The 10,924-nt window shown below is 39.7% G+C and overlaps 1 protein-coding gene across 4 annotated transcripts in view; it reads right to left on the bottom strand.

The window, feature by feature from the left end:
- Window positions 1-965: 965 nt before the first annotated feature.
- Window positions 966-10,924, bottom strand: part of alkal1 (ALK and LTK ligand 1) — a 55,629-nt gene continuing 45,670 nt past the window's right edge. For all 4 annotated transcript variants that reach the window (XM_048529795.2, XM_048529796.2, XM_048529792.1 and 1 more), the window contains exons 5-6: window positions 9,260-9,335; window positions 966-2,067 (exon numbers count right to left, since the gene is read on the bottom strand). In XM_048529795.2, coding sequence (XP_048385752.1) covers window positions 9,271-9,335 — 65 coding nt within the window. In that variant the 3' untranslated portion in view covers window positions 966-2,067; window positions 9,260-9,270. The remainder of the gene's footprint in view (window positions 2,068-9,259; window positions 9,336-10,924) is intronic.

Below are 10,924 nucleotides of genomic sequence, written 5' to 3'. Positions count from 1 at the left end.
CAGACAGGAATTTAGATTTTTGACGCATTGGGGCTGTTTCTGGATAAGGTGGAGCCTGTATAAGCCTGATCGGTTGGCCCTGGGCAAAGCTGGGATAAGACTCCTCTTGGGGCCTTTCACTAGTTCTATTGCTGAGGTTTTAAACTAGTATGGCAGGGGACTGGGAACCAAAGTGCAGGCTGAGATGGATCTGATTCAGATTAGCAAATGGTAGGTAGACTATTCGTTAGTGACGCAGTCAGCAGCTCAGAATGACAAAAGAAAAGAGAATTAAATGAGGACCAATGTTAGCAAAGATGGAAAGAATCAGGTGAGAACTGAATGATGTAAGGCCAGAAAGTAAATTTAGTATAATGTTAACCCTGGATGAGATGGTTAAAATGAAACATTTTTCTTCAGATTGTAGCCAAAGTATGTAAAAATCTTTATAGTTCTCAGACTATGAATGTGCCATACATCTTTTTCTTTATCCTTCAAGGTGAAGATGACCGTGTTCATCATCTGGAGTATTCGGGAGCTTTTCGATAGGTATGCAAACGTTTTCTAAGGCTGATCTGTAGCTGGAAGAGTTTGCAACATTAGAATAAAATATCAGAGTGATTGAACCAACTTTGAATGAGTTGTTGGTTTGGGGCCTCCTCTCTCTGCATTTCTGAAATATAACCTATTCAGAGATGTTAAGTCACATTTCTGGTGCAGGTGAGACTTGAACCCAAACTGCCTGGCCCTCAGAGTCTCTGATATATGCTTGTTTCCAAAGGCAGCTTACCCAGTTGCATCAGGTGCAAGGTCCTGGGCAAGCTCCTCCAGGACTCAAGGTTGATATCAAAACTGCCAAGTTAAGCATTTAGAGTACCTTTTGATCACCATGATGTGCAGACTTAAACACTACATAGAAAACATGGCATAAATACAAAATACCAAAAAGCATTTTTTTCATTAATTACTATAATTTATTCCATAAACTGCTCTGTAGTATTCCAGTCTTTGCTTTATCTACACTATTTGCAACATTTTACATTAGTGCCCGTACCATTGGTAATTCATAAAAGCTACAAAATACTACTCCAAAGCATAGTATGGTTTGAGCTTAAATTCTAAATGTGCAGTACATTGCAACAGAACTTCAGAACTAAAGTAACGTACCAATATCATTTGTTACCTTTTGTAAGGAATAATGTTTATTTTACAGCTCCTATTGAAAGGGAATTGCATTGCATTCAAGATCAGTGCAAATAATGAAAACAAGTCTAAGCAAAACTGTAGAGGACCAATACAAATGACATAAATCGTTTGAAAACAAAATTAGCACATCATCTTGGCTGATTTCAAATTGTGAAAAATCATCAAATTTAAAATACAATAATCAAACACTGACTACCTGTTGTGAGGAATGTTTTAAATTAGCAGCATGAAGACAAATCACTGAAGAGGGGTAAATCATTGACATCACTTGGGGAATGTATAAAGGGAACACATCTTCATGCACTGAATTTTTATTGTGGTAACTACAGTGCCTTCATTTCAGTCGATCTCGGTAAGCTTTGAGAATCTCAGATCTCTTTAATACATAAGGAAGAACGGAAGAATGATTTATATCTCTGGAAGTCTCAACTTTATCTTTCTCTCTTTTAATTAGACTACTACTATATATTTGGCACTCCTGTTAAAATAACTGATGATACTGAATTTCATAGCCTTGGTCTCCTGCTGGCATTTTCTTTAAGCCACAATGATAAAATGAGAACCTGTAAAGGCTATCACGTCATATCACAGAGATTTTCTGTATTGATTACAATAGCTCATCAGTGCAGATCATTATATACAAAGTAGTTCAATAAATAATTGGTTTGTTTGAATTCTATGTGATAATATTAGAAATCAAAGATATGTTTAATTAACACAAAAAGTGGAATGTTTTTGCACACATATGAAAATAAAAAGCATTCAGTAATTTAACAAACATTGCTGTAAACCAAAACATATCAACTGTAATTCAAATCCATCTTGGGGAATTCTCAAGGCACTTCCTAGGCAAATAGCATTTCCATCTTAAATGATTTTGGTCTGCAAGAAAATGGAAATCAGCAATTTAGGTTGCTACACCATTGATGTAATTTTAATTTATATAAGCTGTGCATGCATTTATTGCATCTCCTTTTTTCACAATGTAGCATCAAAATGTTAGTTTATTTGAGATCTCTGAACAGAGTGCTGGTGGGAGTTCTGAGCTAGTGGGCTTGGCCTATTCATTCAGAGTTGGAAACCAGCTGGAGATGAAACTGGATTGTGTATATTTTGCCAATATTTTCTATGCTGTAATTCCACACGTTTTTCTTTCTTCTATTCATACATCTTGTCTCCCTTTTCAATTTTTTTTACATGTTTTTTCTACCGTGTGTTTTCATCATCTCCACTACTTGCCATTTCTTTTGTTTCTTTTACGCCTTTAAATCACCCGCCCTTCGAGCTTTCATAATATCCAATAGTGTTTTAGGAGAATAATTTATTGGTCATTCAACTCATTTGGTGACCAGAGTACTGATTATTCCCTTTTCATTCTTCTTTTCTATACTGTTTTCCAACTAACTATCTGGTATGGAGTGAAAGTGGGCAGATGGAACCGAGATACTGATCAACTAGATTAAATCAACAAATCAATTCCATGGCATTTATAAAAATAGAGATTTATACCTGATATAATAGAAGTATTTAAAATTATGAAGAATGCGGCAGAGTAGAAAGGCATTGATGAAAATAAATTGGACTGGCACTGGAAGGCAGCATAAAGTTGGTTACAGGCCAAGAATGCACACCAAAATGTGAATGTCTGAGGGTTACTGTGTATTGGGAACACAGGAACAGGAATAGGCATTCAGCACCTTGACTGTGCTCAGCCATTCAATGAGATCAAAGCTGATCTCTGGCATAGCCCCATTTGGGCTCATGTCCCTTGATATGATTGCTGAATAAAAGTTTGTCCATTTCAAATTTAAATTTAACTATTGAATTAGCATTGACCTCTGTTTGAAGAAATGAGTTCCAAACTTCCACTACTTTTTGCATTTAGAAGTGCTTTCTAACATCTCTCTTGAATGGCCTGGTCCAAATTCTCAGACTATGCCCCCAGACTCTAGAATCTTCAACTAGTGAAAATAGTTTATCTTTATCTATGTTTTTTCCCTGTTAAAATCCTGAAAACCTTAACTAGTTCACCCATTAATCTTCTAAATTCTGGACAATAAAGCCTTAATTTGTCCAATCTCCCCTCATAACTTGGAAGTCCATAATTTCAGCCCTTGAAGTCCAGGTATAAACCTTTTAAAATTGAGCCAAACTCTCTCCCAGGCCTAAAAACATTCTACCTGAGGCATGATATCCAGATCTGCTCACTGTGCTCTAAATGGGGTCTAATTAAGATTTTGTATAACTGCAGCATAATGTCTGCATTCATACACTTCAGCCATTAAATATGAAGGCCACTATTCCTTTAGCTTCCTTGACTATTTTCATATCTGTTTGTAACATTTTAAACAGATATGGATCTGAACCCTCAAATCTTATTTGCCATCCACTGTATTTACTTTTGTGCCTTCTAGAAAACCCTGATCTATCCTCATCTAAAGCATTCTAGAAGTACATGTAAACTTACTTTTGTCCACCACCTCTGTCACGTCTTCAAAAACTCAATGAGGTTTGTCAGACATGACCTACCCTTCATGAATCCATGCTGACCCTCCCTGATTGACTGAAATTTTATGAGGAAATCAGTTCCCTAACTTTGATTATGGACTCCAACATCTACCCCCAAAAGAGGTATCAGGCTAATTGGTATGTAATTCCATGGTTTCATTCTGTCACCATTCTTAAAGAGAAAAGTGAAATGAACAAATTGCCAATCCTGAGATGCAACTCCTGATCTCTGAAAGACTATGGTTAGAGAGTGTATTTGTTTTTAGGTCTCGTCAGTGTAAGACAAATGAACTGCATATTGCTCTCAGGATCACCACTCATGGTCATCACAAAATCTGCTGGCTTTGGCATTGAGTGAGTTCATAGGTAAGCTCTGAGTAAACAGAAACAAAAGGAAAAAGTAGAAGTATTGTCTGTCGGTTCTTCGCATAGCCACTAATTTGCCTTTGAGAAAAATATATTGTAAATTGCTCTTAACTTTGAAATCATTGACATGCAGTTTGCAATCCTATGTTTGTTTTTGCATTCTTTTTCAGTTCTACAATTGTTTGCTCAATAACACTACAGATAGAAACATCTCCATTCAGAGCCAAGGAAAAAATGTTTAGAGAGAATTTGAACTACTCATATAGCTATACTTTTTGAAGCATCGTTTTTTAGGCCATGGCATTTCTTTTATTACAGCACTGTACATCACCATACATTATTTTTCCAACATTACCATATACATTTTTGTAATCTGGAAAATAATGATTACATCATTTTAATTTTGTGAGAACTTAGAAAGATAACATCTATTTATGTAAAGCCCTGGCCAGAACTTTCCTGAGTTGCAATCACCTCGGTAACTCTCCCAGAGGTAATGTAGAAACCTTATTTTCTACCAGGTCTTTCCGACTCCCTGCCAATAAAACATACCTACAGCAGATGTTTCATTAAGTGAGTGTGAAATTATGGTCAGTTGGTCTTTGTTATGTAGCTACTTGCAAATCCTTGGAAAACACCTTCAAAAATTGCTTAGACAACAAGACTGTTCAGTCCATCTGATTTATGCTACACACAAATCTTTACGTCATCTGAGCCTTCAATAAATTAATCAACTGCCAAATGTTGTAAATGTGCTACTATATGTTATTAAATCTATTAAAATTACCAACAATAACTCATTTCTTCCAATTAAAACATTAGAAATCAGGGAAAATCGGTTAAACAAGTGCACGAATCATAATGCAGGATTAACTGAGAATTAAGGGTCACCGGAACTGAAATGTTAACTCTGTTTTTCCCCTTCACAGATGCTGCCAGAACATTTCCAGCAACTATGTTTGTGTTCCTGATTGATAGCATTTTTATTTAGTATTTACCCTTCTGCCACATCTCTTGTAGGCATACACACCTAGAAGAAGTTCTGCTCCTCTCTCCAACAGGATTTCCATTCCAATCTTTCTTCTTGCCCACTGACATTAATTTCATTGTCACTCCTGGTGTTTGACCAGGTATTTGCTAAAACTCGTTTCCACAGCCATATCACATTCCTCAGTGACTGCCTCCGGGTCAGACTCACCCCATGTGGATTCCAACTAAATTTTCATCCTTGGTATAACAAGGTATAGAGCTGGATGAACACAGCAGGTCAAACAACATCAGAGGTGCAGGAAAGCTCATCCTTCATGTTTTGAATCCTCCCAGGATCACAGATATCTCCGTGATGTTCAACATTCCACAGATAGCTGCTCTCGCTGCATCCTGAGATCCATACTCAGTGTTATGCGGCACCACATGCACACTCTCATCCTTTCTCTCCAACAGCATTGCAACACACTGGCTCAGGGCTGCACCTCTCCGCAGTTCCATGTCATCCTCTGGCTCATTCGTCATGCTTACAAGAAACTTTTTCTTTTCCTTTCAGGCATCAAGGCCCACAAGATACATCAACTCAGAGATACCCATGGCCCTCTGGAGCCTTCCTCTCCTCCCCTTCCCTCTGACTCCATCCTCTTTCCGCAACCTCACCTCATATCAGATATTCAGCGTCCCCCTTAACCTTCCACTCTACGATGCTGAATGCTCTGTACTCAGCAAAGGCCTCAGCTTTATACTTCTATGTCCCCACCTGAACAAATTTTGGGCACGGCATGATGCCAAACTCTTCTGCCGTCTTCACCTCTGTGCTCATTTCTTTGGACAAGACACCTCTTCCCATCCCATAGATCCCTTTGCCCAGCTTCAACACTCTCTCTCCACCTGGACCCCTCCCTCCAGCGTTTTACCTGTACTCAATCTGTTCATTGAAAACTGTTGATATGATATTAGTCGCTTCAATTTCTCTACCCCTCTCCAACCTATCTCCCTCCAAACCCTGACCCTGACTTTGTTATTAAGCCTGCCAGTAAGGGTCATGCTGTTGTAGTCTGGCTTACTGACCCCTACCTTGCAGAGGCTCAGCACCAACTCTCAGATACCCCCTCCTACCTTCCCCGGACCATGACCCCACTATGGCACATCAGACCATTGTATCTACTACTGTAACTGATCTCACTTCATCTGGTGATCTCCCTGAACTGCTTCCAAGCTGATAATTCCCCAAGCCCAAACAGCTCACTGCTACCTCCTCCCAAAAACCCACAAACAGGCAGACCCATTGTTTCAGCCTGCTCCAGCACTACAGAATTCATCTCTTCCTACCTTGACTCAGTCTTCTCTCCCCTGGTCCAATCCCTGCCCACTTGCATCCATGATTCCTCTGATATCTTATGCCGGTTTCAAAACTTCCAGTTTGCTGGTTTCAGCTGCCTCCTCTTTACCATGGACATGCAATCCCTTTACATGTCCATTCCCCACCAGGAGGGTCTTAGGGCTGTCCACTTCTTTCTGGAAAAAAGACCTGAACTATCCCCACCCAAAACCACACTCCTTCACTTGGCTGAGCTCGTCCTCATTCTCAACAAATTCTCTTTTAGCTCCTGTCATTTTCTTCAGGTAAGGGGGTGGCCATAGGTACCCACATGGGTCCCAGTTATGCCTGTTTCTTCATGGGGTACTTGGAACATTTCTTGTCCCAGTCCTATTCTGGCCCCCACCCACAACTCCTTCTCCAATACATCACGGATATCATCAGTGCTAATTCTCTTTCTCGTCTGGATTTGGAAAACTTCATCAATTTCGCTGCCAATTTCCACTCTGCCCTGACTTTCATCTTGTCTATCTCTGACTTCTGCCTTCCCTCTCTTGACATTGTTGTTTCTTTTTCTCGGAATAGACTGGCCACTAATATCCACTACAAACCCACTGACTCCCACAGCTACCTGGACCAAACAGCCGCATACCACACTTCATATAAAGACTCCATGCCATTCTCTCAGTTCCCTGTGTCTGTCATATAGGTTCAGATGAGGCCAACTTCAACAATGGAGCCTCCAAAATGTCTACCTTCTTCCTCAACCGAGGATTCCCCAGCTCCGTTGTCGACCTGAACCAGGTTCAACCCATCTCCCGCACTTCTGCTGTCACCCCTTCTCTTCCCTCCCGCAACAGCAGTAGGGTTCCCCTTGTCCTTACCTACTATCCCACCGGCTTCTACATCCAAGAGATCATCAGACGCCATTTCCGCTACACCCAGCAAGATGCAACGACTAGACACATATTCCCCTCCCTTCCCTTGTCCACGTTTTGCAGGGACTGTTCCTTCTGGGACACCCTGGTCCACACTTCCTTCACCCCCAACACCTCCCCACAGCCCTATGGCACTTTTCCCTGTAGCCAGCGAAAGTGCAACACCTGTCCCTTTATCTCCTCCCTCCAAGGACACAAAAATACCTTCCAGGTGAAGCAGCACATTAGAATCTACTCTACTGCATTCGCTGCTCACAATGTGGTATCCTTTACACTGGGGAAACGAAGCGTAGACTCGGTGACCGCTTCACAGAACATCTATGTTCTACTTGCAAAAAAGGCCCTCAACTACCTTTTAAAAACCAAAAGAACTGCGAATGCTGTTACAGGGTTAATAGGAACTGCAGATGCTGAGAATTCGAGATAACAAAGTGTAGAGCTGGATAAACACAGCAGGCCAAGCAGCATCTTAGGAGCAGAAAAGCTGACGTTTCATACCTAGACCCTTCTGAAATGTCAGCTTTTCTGCTCTTAAGATGCTGCTTGGCCTGCTGTGTTCATCCAGCTCTACACTTTGTTATCTGCAGATGCTGTAAATCAGGAACAAAAATGAAGTTGCTGGAAAAGCTCAGCAGGCCTGGCAACATCTGTGCAGGGGAAAACAGAGTTAACGTTTCGGGTCTGGTGACCTTTCCTCTGTTTTCTCCTAAACTACCTGTTGCCTGCCACTTTAACACACCCATCTGTTCCATGGCCAACATCTGTGTCTCTGGCTTGCTGTAGTGTTCCAGCAAAGCTCAATGCAAGCTAGAAGAACATACCTTATTTTCCACATGGGGACCCTACAGCCCTCCGGACTCAATATCAAGTTCAATAATTTTAGGGCCTAAACTCCCCCAAGTCCCAGCCCCCTATGCAACACACCAGGCCTTGTTACCACATAGCTTGCCACTATACACCACTTGTAGTTAGTCACTAATAGTCCCCATTAACAAGTATTCACCCTCCCAGGCTGATAATTATCAACTCTGTCTGTCCAGCTGCTCTTCTCTCTCTTTAGTCTCTATCCTATTGTTTACTCCTTACCCCATCCCCTCCCATTTTTCTGCATATAAATTGACATTTTCCAAGCTACCATCAGTTCTGAGGATCAAGGATCACTGGACCTGAAATGTTAACTCTGACTTTTTCTTCACAGATGCTGCCAGACCTGCTGAGCTTTTCAGCAACTGTTCCTAATTTACATCATCCACACTTCTTTTGGTTTTTAGTTAAGGATAACAACCTGATTTCCAGAAGCTATTCCAAGAACAGCAATTACAACTAAGGTAATAATGGGAAGATTAATTTTTTTTTGTGAACTACCAATTCATTACAATTGGGTCAGGGATTTAACTTTACATCTAAATTTTTTCAGGACAAAAGCAGCAATCCGCAATTGAAATGTACTGTCTGTCATCTGCAAACATGATACTTGACTGAGTTACAATCAGGCACTCAAAGCAATGAATAAGTTATATTGTCACAAATACAGAATTAGGACGAAAGATTAGATTTCTGAACCTTTGCTACCAGTGCTTCCCTGGTTGAATCTGCCAGATTTTGTCTAATCAACTTGATCTATGGTCATGAAATAAACAATTTGTTAAAATTGATTCAGGAGAAATTCTCAAGGCAAAGGGATGAATCATCAATGTTGGATAATGTGTCTATGTATCTACAGGGCCATTCTAGAGTGACACTAGTGTTTATCTTTTATGGAAAAGACTGACCAGTTGGTATCCAAAATAAAAACCTAGTAAATTTAGCACCTTTTAGAGTTATTCACACTAACACCTCCAACAACTCCAGCAGCTTTGCCCATCATTGAGATTCCAGGTTCAGAGTGCTCATATGAGAGCGTCAGGGAATTTCAACACCTATAGCTAAGATCATGGTGTACATGTATACTTACGTGGCAAATATTCAGTGTTGAGCACACAAGGGGCTCATAGCTAATCTTGTTAGTAACCTTGCACATCTTTTATAGTCTGAAAAAAAGCACACAATAGAATTATCTAATTAATTACTTAGACAACAATTTCTTCTATGAACAATTTTATTCAAAAACTAGTGGAATTCCTGAACATTTTTAATCAATTGCTAAAGTTCAATGCAAAACTGAACTGGGTCCAGAAAGCTAAACTCCAGAGAAAGTTTTGAATAACCTTCAAAAAGTATTGGTTGTTTGCCATTTGATATTTAGTATCCACTTCCAGACACCACATTTTAGGAGGGCGTAAAGGTTTCAGAAAGGGTGTAGAAAATATTTCCAAGAATGGTTCGTGAATGAAGGACTTCAGTTATAAGTATGGGTTAAATAAACTGTGGTTTATAGCCTGTTTAGAAGTGAAGGTTGGGAGGAAATTTGATCGATGTGTTCAAAATCATGAGGAATTTGAATAGAATACATCCGGAGATGTTTATTCCTATCTATAAAATGTTTTAGCACCAGAGAATAGACATCAGTTTAAAACGTTTTTCAAAAGAACCTTAAACCAAATGAAGAAAAGCATTTTGCATAACAAATTGTCATACATTGAAATGCTGTATTCGAAAGGATTACGAAGAAAAAGTCAAATATTGAATAATTAATTAGGTACATGAAAGAAAAAAAGTGCATAGCTACAGGAAGGGACTGAGAATTTGTACTTGAGTAAACTATCCTAAAGGTAAAGTCACCACAGTCTTACTAGACCACAGGGCTATAGTCTCATTAGAGAGACAGGGAGAACCGGTGAAGACCTGAGGGTCACTACACCTGAGGTGAGGGAAAAGGTTAAGTAGAATCTTTCATGAGAACCTCAACCAGTGTAGGAATTGAAATTATGCTGTTGGCATCATTCCATGTTACAAACCAGCTATCCAGCTAACTAAGCTAAATGACCCACTAAACTATTGAACAGAATATAAAACAGAATCTTTAATTAAAATAAATGGGTCAAGATCTATTAAATTTGAAAACATACGTATGACTTTCACACGCTCAGAATGTCCCTGATTGCTTTTTAATGAAGTAATTTTCAAGTGTGTGGTTGTTATTTTTAGTGTGTTACTAAATCAGCAAAAGCACTTTTTCAAGCACACCATGAAGGAGATGCAACTTACACCTTATTTCCAGCAGAAATTATATGATGCATAGACAGGTGTTAGCCTGAAATCCAATCTAAAATCATGAAACTTGAGAACTGTGGACAATAGTTCATAATGCAACTTCTTGTTGAGACCTGGCAAATTCCAACCAGTTCTGTCATCATCTGTCTGGTAGATCTTCAGATGTGAGGGAAAGAACTGGCAATGACGACTCTGTCTGGCAATTATTAGAGTATTTTGTAATGCCAGAGGGAGCACTCTTACCCTTTTGGGCTTTTCAGAAAAACAATATAGATATGGCATATGGACATACATGGAATAGTGTAGGTTAGATGGGCTTCAGATTGGTATGACAGGTCAGCACAACATCGAGGGCCGAAGGGCCTGTACTGTTCTGTAATGTTCTGTGTTCTATATGATCAATGTCATTTTGAAGTGACATTCCCAGCCCCATTAAAGATGATGGGTTACAGTGCTGGAAATTGGG

Source organism: Stegostoma tigrinum, chromosome 5 (genome assembly GCF_030684315.1).
Source record: "Stegostoma tigrinum isolate sSteTig4 chromosome 5, sSteTig4.hap1, whole genome shotgun sequence".
Classification (NCBI taxonomy): domain Eukaryota; kingdom Metazoa; phylum Chordata; class Chondrichthyes; order Orectolobiformes; family Stegostomatidae; genus Stegostoma; species Stegostoma tigrinum.
The sequence above is the reverse complement of the archived record's forward strand: the minus strand, read 5'-3'. Positions and strand labels throughout refer to the sequence as shown.